Source organism: Chiloscyllium punctatum, chromosome 45 (genome assembly GCF_047496795.1).
Source record: "Chiloscyllium punctatum isolate Juve2018m chromosome 45, sChiPun1.3, whole genome shotgun sequence".
In the NCBI taxonomy this organism is placed as follows: domain Eukaryota; kingdom Metazoa; phylum Chordata; class Chondrichthyes; order Orectolobiformes; family Hemiscylliidae; genus Chiloscyllium; species Chiloscyllium punctatum.
This window is the reverse complement of record NC_092783.1, coordinates 55,552,033-55,574,333: the sequence shown is the minus strand read 5'-3', so window position 1 is coordinate 55,574,333 and position 22,301 is coordinate 55,552,033. Positions and strand designations below refer to the sequence as shown.

Here is a 22,301-nt window from a genome sequence, read left to right as displayed (position 1 = left end):
CCGATAGGAAGGAGAAAAAATTACACGCAATATTTCAAAAGAGGCCTACTCAACAGCCTGTACAGCTGCTACATGACCTCCCAACTCCTATACTCAATATTTGGACCAAAAGAGGAAAGCATACCCAAACGTCGCCTTCAATATTCTATCTACTTGCGACTCTACTTTCAAGGTGCTATGAACTTGCACTCCAAGGTCTCTTTGTTCAGCAACACTCCCGAAGACCTTACCATTGGCTGTACAAGTCCTGCTAAGATTTGCTTTCCCAAAATGCAGCACCTCGCATTTATCTAAATTAAACTCCATCTGCCACTCCTCAGCCCAGTGGCCCATCTTATCAAGATCCTGTTGTAATCTGAGGTAACCTTATTCGCTGTCCACTGCATTTCCAATTTTTGATGTAATTTGCAGACTTACTAACTGTACCTCCTATGTTGACATTCAAATCATTTATATAAATTACGAAAAGTAGTAGACCCAGCACCGATCCTTGTGACACTCCACTGGTCACAGGCCTCCAGTCTGAAAAACAGCCCTCCGCCACCACCATCTGTCTTCTGCCTTTCAGTCGGTTCTGTTTTCAAATGGCTAGTTCTCCCTGTATTCCATGAGATCTAACCTTGCTAACCAGTCTCCCATTGGGAACCTTGTCGACCGCCTTACTGAAATCCATATAGATCATGTCCACCTCTCTGCCCTCATCAATCCTCTTTTGTTAATTTTTCAAAAAACTCAATCAAGTTTTTGAGACATGATTTCCCATGCAGAAAGCCATGTTGGCCATCCCATATCAGTCCTTACCTTTCCAAATACGTGTAAATCCTGTCCCTCAGGATTCCCTCCAACAACTTGCCCACCACCAACGTCAGGCTCACTGGTCTATAGTTCCCTGGCTGCCCTTGCCCTACCACGTTAACCAACCTCCAGTCTTCTGGCACATTACCTGTGACTATCAATGGTACATATATCTCAGCAAGAGGCCCAGCAATCACTTCCCTAGCTTTCCACAGAGTGCTAGGGTATACCTGACCAGGTCCTGGGGATTTATCCACCTTTGTGTTTTGAGACATCCAGCACTTCCTCCTCTGTAATATGGACATTTTTCAAGATGTCACCATCTATTTCCCCACATTCTAAATCTTCCATGTCCTTCTCCACAGTAAACACTGATGCGAAATACTCGTTTAGTATCTCCCCCATCTCCTGCGGCTCGACACAAACGCTGTCTTGTTGATCTTTTGAGGGGTACTATTTGCTCCCTCATTAACCTTTTGTCCTTAATTTATTTGTAAAAACCCTTAGGATTCTCCTTAGCCCTATTTGCCAAAGCTATCTCATGTCCCCTTTTTGCCCTCCTGATTTCTCTCTTAAGTATACGCCTACTGCCTTTATACACTTCTAAGGATTCACTCGATCTCTCCTGTCTATACCTGACATATTAAGAAAGAGTGTACATGCTATGAGATTTACAGTAGTTGCTTCAGTTTCTAAATTATAAATCAAACTCAGACTTTGCAAAGCTTTCCAGATGAAGAGGTTGTGTGTTTTCTTTAAAACCTCCTTTATATCCTATTTCACAAATAACCCTAAACCAACCAGTACAGAAATAAACTTTTATTTGGGATATTTAAACTGTATTCACTGATAATGGGCCATATTTCATTTTGCAATTTGAATCATTGCTACACAAGATGAATTGAAGCATTTAGCTGTTCACAGTAAGGGACAGTATGGATTGATATAATGAAGACTACCTTGCAACAGTCACAATCTGTGCAACATTTCATAAGGTGCATTATCATTTTAGAGAGCTATTTCTGTTGTACCTCAACTGTTTTTGGCATGTCTTTTTGTAATTAATAGATTCTGGATAAATCAGTAACAGATCATTTCACTCAGTAATCATACCACAGTCATTTTAAAAATAATCAATCATTAATTGCTAAAAGCAGCATACTATATTGTAAACATGTTCAGGCATCAAATTATTCAGTGAAATATTTAAAATATCTGTATTTTACAGATGGAGTCTCATTATCAAAATTCTGCCAAAAATTACAATATTAAAAAGAACTCACTGCCCTGTCATTCCTTTGATTTTCTGTCAGTTGTGGTTAATATTTTCTAAAAACTTTGAATGCTGAAGATATTTCAGGGGTTGTAGGAGTTGCTGGTTTGAAGGCATTGTTAATCCCACCATTAAAATGCTTAATTCAAAGTAAATCCTGAATTACCATAGAATAACAATGTCAGTTATGTTCGTGGGCAATGAAAATCTCACTCAAAGTTAATACAGGAAGTTATCAAACCAGAAGCAGCACATTGGTACACAATAAGGAAGGAATTGCCCTGAGAGTCATCAACATTGACTCTAGACTCTGTGAAGTCCCATATCATGAGGTCAAATGTGGACAAAGAAACTTGCAGCTCCTTCCCATGTACCTCATCTTTCTTCCTTCTCTCCTGCCACCGTCCAGACTCAGCTAATGAATCAGTCGTCCTCCAAACTGAACAGTACTTGAAAAGTTAATCTAATGGTGACCATGTAACCATTTCACAATAGTCGTAAAAGCCCATCTGCTCTTTGGGGAGGGAAATCTAGTAACCCTACCCTCTCTAGCCTATGTGTGAATCCACACCCACAGCAATGCAGAATGTTATCTGGGTGGGGGATTTAGCACAGAATCCCTAGAGTGCAGTTTGCTCCATTTAAGCCCTTGCTGATCCTCTTAAGAGCATCCCACACAGACCCAGCCCTTTATTGTATCCCATAACCCCACATTTCCCATGGCTAGTCCACCTAGCCTATACATCTCTGAATACTACAGACAGTTTCATCATGGCCAATCCACCTAACCTGCACAATCTTCAAACTGGGATGAAACCCATGAAGATGCAGGGAGAACATGCAAACTCCACACAGTCAGGCAAGGCTGGAATTCAGCCCAGGTGTCTGGTGCTGTGAGGATCTGTGCTGTCTGGTACAGATGCATGTGTCTGTGACAGAATCAGTAAGAGTGATCACCTCACAGTCCTTGTGATGTTGAAGATCAGTCTTCATATTGAGGATGCCCTCTATTACATTGTGTGTCACTAAGATCAAGTGAGATTGACTGGCTGAAAATAGATATCTGGGTATCCATGGGGTGTTAGAGCCATCAGCAGAATTGTACTCGCAACACAATCTGCAACCTCATGGTAAGCACATCCTCATTCTTACCATTACCATTAAGGAGATTAACCCTGGCTCAACAAAGAGTGCAGAAGGGCAAGCCAAGAGCAATGGCAGGCACTCTGAAATGTGTCAACTTGGCAGAGTTACTGAACAGGCTACTTGCATGCTCAACAGCATAACCAGCAAGTGATAAATAGTGCTAAGCTTTCCACAACAAATGCATCAGAATCAAAGACCTGCCACATCCATTTGTGATTAATGGTGGACATTTAACAACTGGGAGAAAGTGAGGACTGCAGATGCTGGAGATCAGAGTCAAAAAGTGTGGTGCTGGAAAAGCAGTCAGGCAGCATCTGAGGAGCAGGAGAGTCGACATTTCGAGCATAAGCTCTTTTTCAGGAATGTGTCTGATGAGGAGCTTATACTCAAATCGTCAACTCACCCGCTTCTCGGATGTTGCCTGACTGTCTGTGCTTTTCCAGCACCACACTTTTTGACATTTAACCACTAACTGGAGAGGAAGCTGCACAAATAGCCCCAACCTCCGTAATGGGGAAGCCCAACATTTAAGTGTAAATGATGAGGCTGGCACATTTTGCAACAACATTCGGCCAAAAGTGTCAAATGGATGATCCATGTCTGCCTCCTCCAAAGATGTCCAGCAGCACAGATGCCAGCCTTCAGCCAATTCAGTTCGGCCCAAGTGAAATGAAGAAGTGGCTGAAGCACTGCATACTGTAAAGGCTCCAGACCCTGACATCATTCCAGCAATAGTACTGAACATGTGCTCCAGAGGTTGCCACACCCCTAGCCAAGCTGTTCCAGTACAGCTACAACACTGATATCTACCCAGCAATATGGAAAATTATCCAGGTTATGTCCTGTACACAAAAAATGACAAATCCTATCCAACTAATTAATGCCACATCAATCTGTTTTCTTGTCATCAGTAAAATGGTGGAAAGTGTTATCTACAGAACTATTAACAGCATTTCCTCAGCAGTAATCTGCATACTGACACTCTGCTTGAGTTCCACCAGTGTTTAAAAAGTTCCTGACTTCATTATAGCTTGATTCATACATGTCTAAAAGAGCTCAATTCCTGAGATAATGTGGAAGTGCCTGCCCTTGACATCAAGGCTGGTTTTGACAGTGTGGCATCAAGGAACCCCATCAAAACTAGAGTCAATGAGATTTTGGGTCGGGGCAGAGAAATCCCTCTGCTGGTTGGAGTCGTATCTAGCACAAAGAAAGATGGTTGAGGTTGTTGGAGGTCAGTTGTCTTGGCTCCAAGGCATCTCTGCAAGTGTTCCTCCAGCTAGTACCATAGGCCTAACCATCTTCAGCTGCTTTATCTGTGACCATCCTCCATTGTAATGTCAAAAGCAAGGGATTTCACTGATTCCACAATGGTTCAGCACCATTTTGTGACTTCCCAATGCAGCAAGACTTGGACAGTATCCAGGTTTGGGCTGACATGTGGCAAGTAACATTTGTACCACATATATACCAGTCAGTGACCATCTCAAACAAGAGAGAATCTAACCATTGTCCTATGACATTTAGTAGCATTTCCATCACCTGAAATCTGAACTAACAATTTCTGTTGACCAGAAATTGATTTGTTCGAGCCACATAAATGCTGCGGCTACAATAACAATTCAGAGGCTAGGTATCTCTCCAAGTAACTGACCTCCCAACTCCTCAAAATCTGTCTACCATCTACAAGATACAAATCTGGAGTATGATGGAATATTCCCCAATTGCTGGGCGAATGCAGCTTCAACAACAGTCAAACTTAACTCCATCCAGTGCAACGTAGCCTGCTTGATTGTGCACAACGCAAACATTCACTCTCTTCAGTACTGACACTCAGTAGCATGAGTGAGTACCATCTACTTGGTATACTGTAGAAATTCACAAAGGCTCCTCTGCACATTCCAAACCCACAGCCAGTACCATTTAGAAGAACAAAGGCAGCAGATATGTGAGAACATTGCCATTTGCAAATTTCCCTCCATGCCACTCATCATCCTGATTTAGAAATAAATCCTGCCATTTCTCAGTGTCACTGAGCCATTAGCAATGTGAGTCACTGAGTCATAGAGAAGTACAGCACGGAAACAAACCCTTCGATCCAACTCGTCCATGCCAACCAGATATCCTAAATTAATTTAGTCCAATTTGTCAACATTTGGGCCATATCCCTCTAAACTCTTCCTATTCATGTACCCAACCAGATGCTTTTAAAGGTTGTAATTGTCCCACCTTCCACTATTTCCTCTGGCAGCTCATTTCTATCTGTGTGAAAAAAGTAGCCCCTTAGGTCACTTTTAAATATTTCCTTTCTCACCTTAAACCTATGCCCTCTAGGTTTGGACTCCTCCACCCTGGAAAAAATATTTTGGCTATTCACCCTATCCGTGCCCCAATTGATTTTATAAACCACCATAAAGTCACCCCTCAGCCTCTGACACTCCAGGGAAATAGTCCTCTCTCTATAACTTAAATACTCCAACCCCAGCAACATTCTTGTAAATCTTTTCTGCACCCCCTCAAGTTTAACAACATCCTTCCTAAAACAGGGAGGCCAGAATTGAACACAGTATTCCAAAAGTGGCCTAATCAATATCCTGTACATCTGCCACATGACACCCCAACTCCCATATCATTGCACTGACCGATTAAAGGCAAGTGTCCCAAATGTCACCTTCACTACCCTGTGGTAAAAACAAGGACTACTGATGCTGGAAACCAGAGTCTAGATTAGAGTGGTGCTGCAAAAGCACAGCAGGTCAGGCAGCATCTGACGAGCAGGAAAATCGACGTTTCGGGCAAAAGCTCTTCGTCAGGAATAGAGGACCTTCACTACTCTGTCAACCTGCAACCCCATCTTTAAGGAACTTTCAGCTTACATCCCAATATCTTTGTTCAGCAACACTCCCCAGGACCCCACCTTTAAGTGTCCTGATTTGCCTTACCAAACTGCAATATCTCACATTTATCTAAATTAAACTCCACCTGCCACTCCTCGGTCCATCCTGTCTATACGAGTCTACCTACACCAGGTTGACTGCACTGATTCACAAGGCAGTTCACCACCTTCTCAAGTGCAACTAGGGGTTGCTGATACACACATCCTGTGAAAGAATTTTTAAGACATCTATAAATAGGTATGTCCTAGGATTAATTTATTTCAGGGGTTAGCAGATACTTGCAAATACCATGCTTGCTCCACAGTCAGAAAGTTTAGTATTTTTCTTAAATATAACCTTTGTGATATCTGGTGTGTGACGGATACAGTTCAAAAACTTTCAAGGCATGGACCCAAATATACTATCAAACAGGTTTTAAAGTTGGCCATAATTATCTGTGATGGTATTTTTATGTGTTACAATGTTGACTTATTGTATAAAATTATCCAGATCTGCTTTGAAAAGTTGTGAAGAGTTAGGATCTGTGACTCTGGTAGTCAATATCTCAACATACCATCTCTATTCTCCCTGACTTTGGCCTTGATATAAAAAGAAAAGAAGTTGCACGTGCTGCCAACCTGAAATAAAAACTAACAATACTGGAAATATACAGCAGGTCCATCAGCATCTGAAGTAAAAATAGGTTAACATTTTGGATAGCATCCCATCGTCAGAATTTAGTTATTTTAAGCAATTAAACTTTTTGATACTTTTTTCTTTTTATAAAGGTCATCTCAGTCAGGCTGTGAAAAGGCGTAAGACAGAGAAAAGGTGAGTAAAACAGCTCATAAATAGAAGGGAGTTCAGTGGAAAATTAATTTTAAAAAGCGTTCGGAAATCAGTAGAGACTCCCCATATCTGAAGCCAGAATTTAATGTAATGGGTTGTAATTGATTGGAATGTTGTTAAGGTGAAAAACACAAAGTTCAATGTATAGGAGTGTTGTGGCTCCATTTTCTGAAGTGGCATTTGAAACCACTTGATTCAGGGAAAGTCAGATTACGTAGTAAAACATGTTGGCACTGTGGAGCAGAGAAGTTAGTCAATCTGCACTTGGTCTCCCTAATGCAGAGGAGATAGCAAATTTTAATATTTAAAATATGGCATGCTAGATTTTACAAACCTCATCGAAACCACTATCTACTGTAGGATGAGTTTAGATAGCAACACAGCCAAATAAAGATGTTTATGGATGTTGCATCATGTAAGGTTGGCTCAGAAAGAAAAGAAAGACTTGCATTCATAAACATTTACAACACCTTTTGCAACCTTGCAAAGTACCAAAGCAGTTTAGAACAGTAAAGTACCTTTTGAAGTGCAATCATTGTTGTAATGTTATTAATACAGCAACCATTTTGCACGCAACAAGTACCCACAAGCAGTAATGTGATAATGACCAGGTAAACCTTTTATAATTGAAGGAAAAGTATTAGCTAGTATATCTAGGATAAGTCTTCAGTTCCTCTTTTGAATAGTGTTATGTATCCACTTGAAAGAGAAATTAGGCCTTAGTTTCATGTCTTATCTAAAAGGTAGCTGCAACAAGCAACATTCCCTCAGTAATATGCTGACAGATTAGCCTACACTTTGAGCTACATTTTCTGATTCAGAGGTGAGAATGCTCCCCACTGAACCACAGCATACATTTCAAAATTGAAGTTTCTTGAGAGGACCTCATTAAGCAAGGATGTTATAAAACTGAATGCATAATAGAGGGAAATCTATACTCTGTTTACATTGTGGTTGGTGGAAAATAATCTAGCAAACATGTCTGTGAACAGAAATGGACATGAGGTCAAGTGAGAGCTTGTCACGGTCATCATTTGGGACAGGAAGATAGAAACACACGTGATCGTTATTGATCAGCTTAACAACTGCAGCAAAGGACCAGGACCTTTGCCAAGCATAGAAGAAAACAGAACAATAATTAGTGTTATTCTTAAACAAGAATACAACTATTAATGGGAAAGCATAGAATAGCACAGAAAGAAGGTGCTTGGCTCATGAAGTTTGTGCCACTGGATTCATGGAAAGTGTTGAATTAACATAGATTCAAAGGTTGAAATTGTGATGGAACTTAATAGAAGTTGTAGAACTGAGTTATTGCTGAAAATGAGACCTGCAGTTAGTGAATTTGTAGAGTTCAAGAGTGAAGCCATAAAGCTGGAACAACATAATTGTTGATTTAATAAGAGTCAGAAAAGGACTAGAACAAGTACATGTTCCACATATACAGAAAGAAATCCAAAATTAGGACTGTCTGGTTAGTCACATTGATTTAAAAAATAATTGCTGAGGAAGGCAATTATGATGCAATTAGGCAAAATTTAGGATGCATAGAATGGGGAAGGAAACTGCAGGGGATGGGCACAATTGAAATGTGGAGCTTATTCAAGGAACAGCTGCTGCGCGTCCTTGATGAGTACGTACCTGTCAGGCAGGGAGGAAGTTGTCAAGTGAGGGAGCAATGGTTTACTAAAGAAGTTGAATCTCTTCTCAAGAGGAATAAGAAGGCTTATGTTAGGATGAGACATGAAGACTCAGTTAGTGAGTTACAAGTTAGCCAGGAATGACCTAAAGAGCTAAGAAGAGCCAGGAGGGGACATGAGAAGTCGTCGGCAGATAGGATCAAGGAAATCCATAAAGCTTTCTATAGGTAGATCAGGAATGAAAAAATGACTAGGGTCAATCAAAGATAGCAGTGGGAAGTTGTGCGTGGAGTCTGAGGAGATAGGGGAAATGCTAAGTGAATATTCATCGTCAGTATTACTACTGGAAAATGACAATGTTGTTGAGAATACTGAGATGCAGGCTACTAGACTAGATGGGATTGAGGTTCACGAGGAGGTGTTTAGCAATTCTGGAAAGTGTGAAAATAGATAAGCCCCCTGGGCTGATAGGATTTATCCTAGGATTCTCTGGGAAGCCAGGGAGGAGATTGCAGAGCCTTTGGCTTTGATCTTTCTGTTGTCATTGTCTACAGGAATAGTGCCAGAAGACTGGCTGATAGCAAATACTGTCCTCTTGTTCATAAAGGGGAGTAGAGACAAGCCTTGGTAGCAAGTTCTTAGAAAATTTGTTGCTCAGGTTGAGGTTCTGGATATAAGGTTGTTCACTGAGCTGGAAGGTTCATTTTCAGACCTTTCATCACCATACTCGTTAACATCATCAGTGAGCCTCCGATGAAGCACTGGTGTGAGTGACTTGCTTTCTATTTGTGTTTAGGTTTCCTTGGGTTGGTGATATCATTTCCTGTGGTGATGTCAGTTCCTGTTCTTTTTTTCAGAAGGTGGTAAATGGGGTCCAAGTAGCTGTGTTTGTTGATAGAGTTTCGGTTGGAATGCCATGCTTCTAGGAATTCTTGGTGCGTGTCTCTGGTTTGTCCTCTGATGGATGCGTTGTCCCAGTCAAAGTGGTGTCCTTCATCTGTATGTAATGTTACTAGTGAGAGTGGGTCATGTCTTTTTGTGGCTAGTTGATGTTCATGTATCCTGATGGCTAGTTTTCTAGCTCTTTGTCCCATGTGGTGTTTGTTGCAAGAACTGTAAAGTATTTTGTAAATCACATTAGTGTTGCTTGTGGTCTATATGGGGTTTTTCAAGTTCTTTAGCTGCAGTTTTAGTGTGTTGGTGGGTTTGTGGGCTAGCATGATGCCAAGAGGTCTGAGCAGTCTGGCAGTCATTTCTGAGATGCCTTTGATGTAGGGAAGAGTAGCTAGGGTTTCTGGGCACGTTTTTCTGCTTGTTTGGGACTGTTGCTGAGAAATCTGTGAACTGTGTTTATTGGGTATCTTCTTTTTGAATACGCTATATAGGTGATTTTCGTATGCTCTGCGTAGCTCATCTGTGCTGCTTATTGAAGTAATCTTGTAAGGAAGCTTAGTTTGTGGTTTTGAGATGATTGCTTCAGTAGTTCAGTATTTGGTCCGTATGTACAGTAGCGCCTCGACTTACGAACTTAGTCCGTTCCGGGACCCGGTTCGCGAACCGAAAAGTTCACAAACTGAAGCAATTTTTCCCATTGTACGGATATTTCCGGAGTCCTTTGTCTTTTTTTGTCTCTTGGGGGTTGGTGATGCCACAAGAAAACAATCCAGAGAAACTTGTTTTTTCTTTGTTGCAAAATTTTCCAAAAATGGGACATCACATAAATGGGTCATTTAAAATGTTCACTGCTCTGTTGGTTACAGTTTTGTTAGGGTGATGCCTCTCAACAAAAGCCTGCACTTCACTCCATTTGTTCGTACCTTGAATTTCGTACGTATCTTGAAGCAAACTTTTACGTACAATCCTGTTCGTAAACCAATTTGTTCGTGAACGGGGTCATTTGTATGTCGAGGCGCTACTGTATTATTTTCCTGTAGACCCTGGTTTGAAGTTTCCCCATTGGCTGTTCGCTCAACTGTGACATCAAGGAATGGCAGTTTGTTGTTGTTGTTTTCCTCCTCTTTAGTGAATTTTATGCCAATAACGATATTATTGATTGTCTTGAAGGTTTCCTCTAATTTGTTTCATTGAGTGATGACAAGGTGTCGTCCACATAGCGAACCCAAAGTCTGGGTTGGATGGGTGGCAGAGCTGTTTGTTCAAGTCTCTACATTACTGCCTCTGCTAAGAATCCTGATATCGGAGATCCCATGTGTTCTATTGGTTTGTCTGTAGTTTTATTATTGAAAGTGAAGTGAGTGGGAAGGTATAGATCCACTTATCCGTCTTAGCAGATGCAGTAATGCAGAGACTCGAACAAACAGCTTGCAAATTATCCAACCTAAACTCTTGGTCAGCTCCATGAGTGACACCTTTTGTCATCACTAAATGACACAAATTAGAGGAAACCTCAAGACAATCAACGATATCGTTATTGGCATAAAATTCATTTAAAGAGGAGGAAAACAACAACAGCCTGCCATTCCTTGTCACGTTAGAGCAAACAGCCAATGGGGAACTTCAAACCAGTGTCTACACGAAAACAACACATGCAGACCAAATATTGAACTACAGAAGCAATCATCCAAACATCAGCAAAGGAAGCTGCATTAGAACATTATTTCAATGAGCCACCACACACTGCAGCACCAAGGAACTACGAAAAGCAAAGGAAAATCACCGATACAGCATATTCAAAAAGAACGGGGACCCAATGAACACAGTCCATCAATTTCTCAGCAACAAACCCAAATAAGCAGATAAAGCGCATCCAGAAACCCGAGCCACTCTCCCTGACATCAAAGACCTCTCTGAAGCGACTGCCAGACTACTCATACTGCTTGGCATCATGGTAGCCCACAAATCGACCAACACACTAACACAGCAGCTAATGAACTTAGTCATAGAGATGTACAGCACGGAAACAGACCCTTCAGTCCAACTCGTCCATTCCGACCAGATATCCCAACCCAATCTAGTCCCACCTGCCAGCACCTGGCCCATATCCCTCCAAACCCTTCCTATTCATATATCCATCCAGATGCCTTTTAAATGTTGCAATTGAACCAGCCTCCACCACTTCCTCTGGCAGCTCATTCCATACAAGTACCACCCTCTGAGTGAAAAGGTTGCCTCTTAGGTCTCTTTTATATCTTTCCCCTCTCACCCTAAACCTATGCCCTATAGTTCTGGACGCCCCCAACCCAGGGAAAAGACTGTCTATTTATCCTAAAAATGCCCTTCATGATTTTATAAACCTCTATAAAGTCACCCCTCAGCCTCCGCTCCAGGAAAACAGCCCTAGCCTATTCAACCACTCCCTATAGCTCAAATCTTCCAACCCTGGCAACATCCTTGTAAATCTTTTCTGAACCCTTTCAAGTTTCACAACACCATTCCAATAGGAAGGAGACCAGAATTACACACAATATTCCAACAGTAGCCTAACCAATGCCCTGTACAGCCGCAACATGACCTCCCAACTCCTGTACTCAATACTTTGACCAATAAAGGAAAGCGTACCAAATGCTTTCTTCGCTATCCTATCTACCTACGACTCCACATGCAAGGAGCTATGAACCTGCACTCCTAGATGTCTTTGTTCAGCAACACTCCCTAGGACCTTACCATTAAGTGAACAAGTCCTGCTAAGATTTGCTTTCCCAAAATGCAGCACCTCAGATTTATATAAATTAAACTCCACCTGCCACTTCTCAGCCCATTGGCCCACCTGATCAAGATCCCATCGTAATCTGAGGTAACCTTCTTCACTGTCCACTACATTTACAATTTTTGGTGTCATCAGCAAACTTAGCTAACTGTATCTCATATGCTCCCATCCAAATCATTTATATAAATGATGAAAATTAGTGGACCCAGCACCAATCCTTGTGGCACTCCACTGGTCACAGGCCTCCAGTCTAAAAAAAACCCCTCCACCACCATCCTCTGTCTTCTACCTTTGAGCTAGTTTTGTATCCAAATGGCAAGTTCTCCTTGTATTCCATGATATCTAACCTTGCTCACCAGTCTCCCATGGGGAACCTTGTCAAATGCCTTACTGAAGTCCATATAGATCACCTCTACTGCTCTGCCCTCATCAATCCTCTTTGTTACTTCTTCAAAAAACTCAATCAAGTTTGTGAGACATGATTTCCCATGCATAAAGCCATGTTGACTATCCCTAATCAGTCCTTGCCTTTCCAAATACTTGTACAACCTGTCCCTCAGGATTCTCTCCAAAAACTTGCCCACCACCAATGTCAGGCTCACTTGCCTATATATCCTTGGCTTGTCCTTGCCACCTTTCTTAAACAATGGCACCACTTTAGCCAACCTCCAGTCTTCTGGCACCTCACCTGTGAAGTGGAGATAGGTAGCACAAGGGAACATAGCTTTAAATTGAGGCGTGATACATGGGACAGAGGTAGCTTCTTTAGTCAGAGAGAAGTAGGGGCATGGAACACACTGTCTGCAACAATAGTAGATTTGCCAACTTTAAGGGCATTTAACTGGCCATTGGATAAACATATGGATGAAAATGGAACGGTTTAGGACAGATATGCTTCAGATTGGTTCCACAGGTCGGCACAACATTAAGGTACTGCACTGTTATGTTCTACGTAGAACTGAAGATAATTTGTTGAGGATATGGAGAGTTAATCTAAGCATAAAAGAATAGTTGTAGATGAAAACTAGTGAAGATGCCATTTGAGGAAGTCAGTGGTAGGAAAGGGGCTCTGTGTGGGATGAACAGTTAAAGGGACTAGATATTAATTATTGGCAATTGGACCAGTAAATGCTACTTTTTCGCAATGAATAAGCATGTCATCAAATGATTGACCCAGAAGGAAGCCATTCAATTTGATGTGTCAATGCCAGCTTACTTGCAAGAACATCTGGTCCAACTGTCTGCTGCCTTTTCCTCATAACCCTGTAATTTTTTTCTCATCAGTTAATTGTCTATTTAGAAGGCATGATTTAATCTGTCTCCAACATCTTAGGCAGAGTCAATTAGCAAGAGAATAAGGGATATCTTAGCAGAGGTACTCAAAATTTTGAAAGATTTTGATGAGAAGAAACTGTTTCCAGTGAAAGCCAAAAAACACACCTGTAAGATATTTGGCAAAACATCAAGAGTAGAGATTAGAGAAACTTCTAATGCCGAACTATTTATGATGTGGAATATGTATGTATAATAGTGGAGATAGATTGATTAGTTACTTTTAAATGGGAATTAGACATTTACTCAAATAATTGACGGACTGTGAGAAAGAACAGATTAGGTAGAGTAATTGGAGTCATTCTTTTTTAAAGAAAGATGTATTGAATGTCAGCTTCCTATTATACATAATTTTAAGAAAAGAAGATAGACAGAAAATTTGAAAGAAATTGTTTTGGCAGTTTTTGCTGTTTTGAAAATTGGAAAAACGGTACACGGTGGCAGTTTGGATTGGCGACAGAAATTGGAACAACACTGGGAAAGATAGTTAAATGAAATCAGTTATTGCCTGGAAAATAAGGATGTGGTGTTCAATAATAGTGATAGGCTGCAGCTGGATTCGGGAAGAGAAGTCAGATCATTGCAGTTAAGTCAAAGGTAGGTAGGTTGATGTTCTTGAATCTTTTATCAATTCTGAAAAAGAAAATGGTCTTTTAAAAGTTTTACTTTTCCATATTAGGGTTTAAAGGTACTTTATTACTTGGCATTATTCTTGTGAAATAAGATCAGGTGACTTAATGTAAAACTTCAACTGTGCTATGTAACAATAGTATGCTGTGAAGCTGGTTCGTGAACTTTTGAGCTACTAAATTTATTTATCTAGCATTTTTAAAATTTAATTTGTTATGGTTTGATGTCAGATCCAGTTCTGATTGTTGTACTATAATGGCTGGCTGCTATGAATGAAAACTTCCATGTGATAGTTCTGATTTCACACAAAACACTCCCTGTTGTATCAGTGATGCAGTATCACTATAGAACTCATAATTTCTTCCATCAATTAAAATTCCAATTTTCTTTAAAGGAATTGAACATAACTTCAGTACCCTTTTACTTGGTAGCAACGTGCATTTAACATTGCTGGTCTCCTCAACTCAAATCTTGATCAGAGTAAACGACTAACATTTCATGTGTATGTTTTTAGAGGAAGTAAATTTGATTAATTGTTTTTAAATTGAGTTTAGTGTCATGCAGACTGAAGGTGTGAGTATCTTACGTGGACCTGTGTACAGTTTAAAATATCAAGTCAGTACTGACAGTGCTGGAGGAACTCCGATCTGGCTGCATCTGTGGAAAGAGAAACAGAGTTAATATTTCAAGTTCAAAAGATTTCTTCTGTGTTCTGGAGAGTTTCTACAGATATTTTAAAAAGAAAAGCTTTGACAAAGTGAGTCTGAGGAATTAGTAATTGAAAAGAAGGAGAAGGCAGATGTATTGAACAGGTTTTTTGCATCATTTTTCATTTAAGAGGTTACAAGCAACTTTTCAGCAATAGTTGTACATTAGGAAAAGAAAGGAGAGGAACTTGAGAAAATTATAATCACCAGGGAAGTGGTTCTAAGCAAATTATTGGCACTAGGAAAGTCTCCCAATCTTTCATCCTAGAATCTTAAAAGAATTTGCTTTCAAGTTAAATGAGGCATTTGTTTTAATTTCTAAAATTCACTCGATTCAGTCTAAGTTCCATTTGATGAACATAGTGAATGCAACTTATTTATTTTAAAAAGGAAGGAACACCAATAATAAGCTACAGGTTAATTGACTAAACATCTGTCAAAGTGAAGATGTTAGAAGCCATTTTTGAAGTTGTCATTACAGGACATAAGAAAATTTCAAAGTAAGAAGACAGAGTCAATATGTTTTTGTGAAAGCAAAATTATTAACCAATTTAATTGGTTTCTGTAAAGGAATAACATGCTGTGGATAAAAGGGAACCAATGGAGGCACTGTACTTAGATTTCCAAAAGACATTTGATAAGGAACCACATCAGAGGTTATTGTAGAAGATTCAGTCTCATAGAGGTAATGCTTTGGCATGGATAGAATATTGGCTAGCTAATAGGAAGCAGGAGGCAAAAATTGATTATTTTCAGGTTGGCAAGGTGTAATGAGTCTGGATTAGTGGTGCTTGGAGAGCACAGCAGTTCAGGCAACATCCAAGTAGCTTCGAAATCGACGTTTCGGGCAAAAGCCCTTCATCAGGAAGTCATTGTTTTTACCAAGGTGTAATGAGTGGTATGCCACGGGGATCAGTGGTGGGGCCTCAACTCTTAAAATTTAAATGAATTACACGAATGAAGAGAGGCCTGAAGAGGACATAAGTAGGCTACAAAGATATATGCAAGTTAAGTGAGTGGGCAAAGATCTGGCAAACAGATTGTTAGAAAATATGCAATAATCTATTTTGGCAGGAAGAATAAAAAAAAATCTAAATTGTGAGAGATGCAGAAAGATCTGGCTGTCCCAGTGTATGAATTATTAAAGGTTAGTGTGCAGGTACTGCAAACAGTTAGGAAAACTAATAGAATGTAACTTTTTTATTTTAGGGGCTTCGGCTTACACTTCAGTTCATTGGTGAAATCGCATCTTAAGTACCGCATACAGTTTTTGTATTCCTTTTATTTTAAGGAATGGTGTGCATGTGTTGGAAGCAGTTCAGAGAGGCTTATCAGACCAATACTTGAAATGAGTAGGTTACCTTATGGGCCGGTTTGGAGAGGGGAGGCTTGTATCCATTGGAATTTAAAGGAATATAAGGTGTCTTAACTGACACCTTGAAGGAGAATCTAGGACAAGGGATCACTGTTTCAAACACAGGGTTACCCATTTAAGACTGAGATATGACTTTCTGCAAGGAAGAAATTCTTAAGTCATTGGAGCTTGGTGTAGGTTTAAAGCACCAAAGGGTGGTAGAAGCAAAGTCCTTGAATATTTTTAAGGCACCTTTCAAACTCTTGTTGATCAAGGATCTTAAGGGTAGGTGGGAATGTGGAGTAATCAGATTGATCATATCATTGAAGGGCAGACCATGCTTCAGGGCCAAGTGAGGTACTCCTGCCCCTGATTTATATGACTTCATGCCAGAGGTATGTAGCTGTCAACTTAGTGTTATGTAAAGTTTGTGTGTTAAAAGCTTTGTGGTTAGATGGATATAAATAACCATCGCAATGAGTTAGTACAGTTGAATCATGTTTTGGAAGTCTTGCATAGTTATTCGATCAGTAAATAGTAAACCTCATTCAGACTATTGAACAAGCAGCATGGATGTGGGTTTGCTCGCTGAACGGGAAGGTTTGTTTTTCAGATATTTTGAAGGTAATATCTTCAGTGAGCCTCGAATGAAGCACTGGTGATGTAGCCCACTTTCTATTTGTGTTTGGGATTTCTTGGGTTGGTGATGTCATGTCCTGTGGTGATGTCATTTCCTATTCTTTTTCTCAGGGAGTGGTAAATGGGATCCAAGTCAATATGTTTATTGATAGAACAAGCAGCATATTGTGGTCCCATGAGGATTGGAGTCAGCTAGATTGTCCATATTGTTCAGATATTCGGCTTTTGATCAAACCAGTGAACTTGTGACTGTTTGAAATCTGGAACTGCATGACTGCACAAATCCCCAGATGTGATACAATGTGCAGCTGTTATGGAGGCGCAAAATGAGTAATTAGTAGTTTAAAGGGAAGTCAAGAGTGCAATCAAAGAAGCTGCAAGATCTGAGCTTGCCACAAATATTTACTACTTCTGTAGAATATGGTAAAAATACTTTATGTAGTCACTGGATGATTAGCAAGGAAGATATATTTTGACTTTAGTATGCCTCTGGCTGATGAGAGGCCATCAGTTATTCGGGGAATGAATTCCTAAATTCATGGTATTTTTGGATTTGGGGCCAAAAGCCAACCAGATATCGTTTTGGAGAAATAACTGGAGAGGAGAGCAATAATAAGAAATTTGCTTCAAAGGCATGTAAGAAAGACACAATTATAATAATCATGGGGGATTTCAATATGCAGGTATACTGGGAAAATCAGGTTGGGAGTGGAACTCCACAAAGAATATATGGAATCTCTACAAGATTTTGTTTGGAACAGCTTGTGATAGAGTCAAAAAGAGAACAGGTAATTCTGGATTTGGCATTGTGTAATGAAGCAGACTTGATTAGGCAGCTAAGGAGAAGTAATTCCTTGAAAGCAGAGTCACAGGTAGATAGGATAGCGAAGAAAGCATTTAACATGCTTGCCTTTATTGGTCAGTGCATTGAGTATAGGAGTTGGGAAGTCATGTTGCAGCTGTACAGGATGTTGATTTGGCCACTTTTGGAGTATTGTGTGCACTTCTGGTCTCCTTACTATAGGAAGGATGTTGTGCAACTTGAAAGGATTCAGAAAAGATTTACAAGGATATTGCCAAGGTCAGAGGGTTTGTGCGATAGGGAGCAGCTGAATAGGCTGGGACTATTTTCCCTGGAGCATCAGAGGCTGAGGGGGGTGACCTTTGATGTTTATAAAATCATGAGGGGCGTAAATAGGGTGAATAGACAAGGTCTGGATCTGTGGTCGGCATGGACGACTTCAACCGAAGGGTCAGTTTCCGTGCTGTACAACTTATGACTCTATAATCCCTAGGGGTCAGTGACCATAATATGGTAGAATTCACCCTGCAGTTTGAGAGGGAACGTAGCTGTGTTGCAGTTGAGTAAAGGTAACTACAAAAACGTGCGGGAGGAGCCTAGCAGGGAAGAGCATGGAGCAGCCCTGGCAGGCATTTCTGGCGGTAATTCAGGAGACTCAGCTGAAGTTACTCCCAAGGAAAAAAAAAACATGCTAAGGGGAGTTCAAGTTGACTATCGGTGATTAGGGATGTCAGGGATAGCATAAACGCAAAAGGAAAGCATACAATGTGATGAAGATTATTGGGAAGCTTTAAAACCTGCAGAGGGTAAAAGCAATAAAGGTGGAGAAGATGGAAATAAGAGAGTAAGCTAGCTAGTAATATCAAAGACGATTGCAAGAGTTTTTATTTAGATACATGAAAAGTACGAGAGGCAAGAGTAGACATCGGACCACCAGAAAGTAAGGCTGGAGATGTAGTAATGGGAACAAATAAGTGACAGAGGAACTGAATGGGTACTTGGCGTCATTTTTCACAGTAGAAGACGCCAACAGCATACCAGAATTTCAAGAGATTCAGGGGGCATAGGTGAGTGTAATTGCCATCACTAAGGAAAAGGTAAGATTAGATTCCCTACAGTGTGGAAACAGGCCTTTCGGCCCAACAAGTCCACACCGACCCTCCGAAGAGCAACCCACCCAGACCCATTTCCCTCTGACTAATGCACCGAACACTATAGGCATTTAGCATGGCCAATTCACCTGGCCTGCTCATTTTGGACTGTGGGAGGAAACCGGAGCGCCCGGAGGAAACCCACGCAGACACGGGCAGAATGTGCAAACTCCACACAGACAGCACCTGGGACCCTGGTGCTGTGAGGCAGCAGTGCTAGCCACTGAGCCACAGTGCCGCCCCAAGCAGTTGGTGTGAGAACAGTGAGCACTCCGCCCTGGGTGGTTTCGAGCCACCAACCTCTCAGTTAACAACCGAATGTGCTGACCGATTGCGCCATAGACACGGGTGCTAGGAAGCTGAAAGGTCTGAAGGTGGTTAAATCACCCTGACTTGATGCACTACACCTCAGGGTTCTGAAGGAGATAACTAAAGGCTAGTTAGCCTGACCTTGGTAAGGTTTTAGGATCCATTATTAACAGTGAGATTGCAGAATATTTGCAAGTGCATGGTAAAATAGGGCTGAGTCAGCACGGCTTCCTCAAGGGGAGGTCATACCTGATGGATCCATTAGAATCTTTGAGGAAGTAATGAGCAGGTTAGACAAAGAAAAGCCAGTGGACTTGATTTTCAGAAAGCATTTGACAAGGTGCCACACAGAAGGCTGCTAAATAAGAGCAATGGCGTGAGGGCAAGGTACTGGCATGAATAGAGGATTGGCTGACTGACAGAAGGCAGAGAGTAGGGATAAAGGGGTCTTTTTCAGAATGGCAGCTAATGACTCGTGGTGTTTTGAAGTGTTTGTGTTGGGGCCACGACTTTTCATATTGTACATTAATGATCTTGGTGAAGGAACTGTGAGAGCATTATTGCTAAGTTTGCAGATGACACAAAGGTAGGTGGAAGGACAGGTAGTGTTAAAGAAGTAGGGACGCTGCAAAAGAACTTGCACAGACGAGGAGATGGAATACAGTGTGGGAAAGTGTGAGGTTATGAACTTGGGTAGGCGGAATTAGAGGCAGGAGGAATAGTAGCATAGACTATTTTCTAAAAGTGGAAAGACTTCAGACATCTTACAAAGTCAGAAGTTATACAATGCCAGGTTATAGTCCAACAGGTTTATTTAGAATCATGAGCTTTCAGAGCACAGCTCCTTTGTCAGAGCACCTGACGACAAAGAAGCAACACTCTGAAAGCTTGCGATTTTAAATAAACCTGTTGGACTATAATTTGGTGTCATGTAACTTCTGACATTGGCTACCCCAGTTCAACACCAGCATCTCCACAGAAAGGGAAGGCCAACGCAATGTTAGCATTCATTTCAAGAGGGCTACAATACAAGAGCAGAGATGCACTGCTCAATCTGTGTAAAGCCCTGATCAGACTACATTTGGAATATTTTGAACAGTTTGGACCCAATATCTAAGGAAGGATGTGCTGGAGTTGGAGGAGCTCCAGAGGATGTTTATAAGAATGATCCCAGGGATGAAGGGCTTGCAGTTGAGGACTCTGGTTCTATACTCTGAGTTTGGAAGGATGAGTGGAAGGAATCTCATTGAAACTTACAGAATATTGAGAAACATGGATAGAGTGGCCATAGAGAAGATATTTTCACCAGTATATGTCTAGGATCCAAGGGCACAGCCTCACAGTAGGGACATCTCTTTAAGAACTGAGATGAGGAGGAATTTCTTCAGCGAGAGGGTGGTGAATCTGTGAAACTCATTGCCACAGAAGACTGTGGAGACCAAATCACTTAAGACAGAGGTAGATTCTTGATTAGCAACAGGATCAAAAGTTACGGGAGTAGGTAGGAGAATGGGGTTAAGAAACAGATCAGCCATGATTGAATGGCAGAGCTGACTCGATGGGGCTAACTGGCGTATATCTGCTTCTTTTGTCTTGCTGCGGTCTGAAATGGATTATTAGAAAATGATTGGAACCTTAATATCTACCTGTCCTGTGTAGCTACTTTGGACTAGTAGTGGTTCTGGTAAATTCTTGCTGTTCAAAGCTGTTCATGTGTGTAAGTGATTTTCAAAAATCAAGCTTTACGGCTAAACCTACACTGTAGTGATGAAAAGGTGGGTGCTGCTGCCCCAATCCCTCAGCTAATTTCACATGATGCAGTCCTCACTTTCTCCTAATTTCACATGATCCTAATTTTGAGTATCCAAGATAGCTTTGGGGATTTCAAAGAAGGAGAAGAGTCAGAAAGAGGTAGTTTAGAATGGGGAAAAGGAATGCAGAATTTGGCAACTCTCAGCAAACAGAGAATACAAAAGGTTCACAAGGGCTCTGGAAGAATCAGAAGAGAGCACAGAAATAAGATAACAGAAAGAGTTGAGCGTTATGTGAGAATTGTAACTTAGTGGCGGCATGAAGAGAACAAATCATTTGGAGTGTTACAGGTGGAAGGTCAGAGGATACTAAAACTTTGGCAGACGAGCATCTGAACAACATTGGGACTAGAAGTCAAAAGGAATCAGAAGAAAGGGAAGAGAGCAGGAGAGCGGCTTGCATCCACTGAACAAATTTGCTTCCTCTTTCTGAAAACGAAAATATGTAATTTACTAAAATTGGCAAATATTGATGTGAAAGAGATCACCATAGCTTTGTAGACCTTCAAGTACAGGAAAGATATATCAAGATGGCACCTCTCCCCTGTTCTGGAGAGGTCAATCACAGCACATGTCACCTGCAATGGATAAAGGAGTATGGAAAAGTAAATATGTCCCGAAGTCCCGAATCACCGGTCTTTACCCAAAGCATTTACCCATAATTCACCTTCAGAGCTGACTCATCTGCTGTATATTTCCAAAGTTGTGTGTCTGTTACCTGATTAATCTGGTCTCTCATTAGCTGCATGTTATTAACATGTTTACAATATTGCTAGAACACTCAGATGTATGTGAGCACGTATGCAATTTGAATAAGGGGAAATCCTATCTCCTAATTCTTCAGAGTATACAATTTTTCTTGTCATGTTTTCCCACCTTTGAATGTAGAAAGGAAAATATTGGAAATTGTACACAGAATGCAGTTTATTTTCTTCACCCTTGAAGATGTATTCCTGTGAGAAATGAAGATTTTTATAATGCTAGCCCTAAGTATTTATTAAAAACCAACCCTTAAGGTTGTCATCTGTAATTTTTGTGATATTTATTTGTATATTTATATTTATTCAACAGCCTGAATGATTTCTGGGTAGGCTGTAGAAAAAAAAACAAAAAAAAGGTAATGTATTATTCTGTTACATTTTCAGAGTGGTGTGGGGCTACCACCTTCACTCTGCACTCTGACATTCTCCTCAACAAAAGTTCCCCAGCAGTGCAGGTACAGCCAAGGTAGTATAGGAAATAGGACAATTAGAATAACAAACTCTGTTTTTATACACACTTCACCTTATTAAAGCCATTAGGTAATAGATTATATCTGTT

General features: G+C 40.8%; 1 protein-coding gene across 8 annotated transcripts in view; it reads left to right on the top strand.

Moving 5' to 3' along the window:
* LOC140467454 (nuclear transcription factor Y subunit alpha-like) overlaps window positions 1–22,301 on the top strand; it is a 68,052-nt gene that overhangs the window by 41,153 nt on the left and 4,598 nt on the right. The window contains exons 9-10 of one of the 8 annotated variants that reach the window (XR_011955464.1): window positions 6,879–6,921; window positions 22,053–22,098. The exons of 5 other annotated variants lie outside the window; for them this stretch is intronic. Coding sequence is in view for 2 of the 3 variants with exons in the window: in XM_072563834.1 (XP_072419935.1) it covers window positions 6,879–6,899 (21 nt within the window). In the remaining variant the exon portion in view is untranslated. The remainder of the gene's footprint in view (window positions 1–6,878; window positions 6,922–22,052; window positions 22,099–22,301) is intronic. 2 more of the 8 variants (XM_072563835.1, XM_072563834.1) reach the window with 2 other exon arrangements.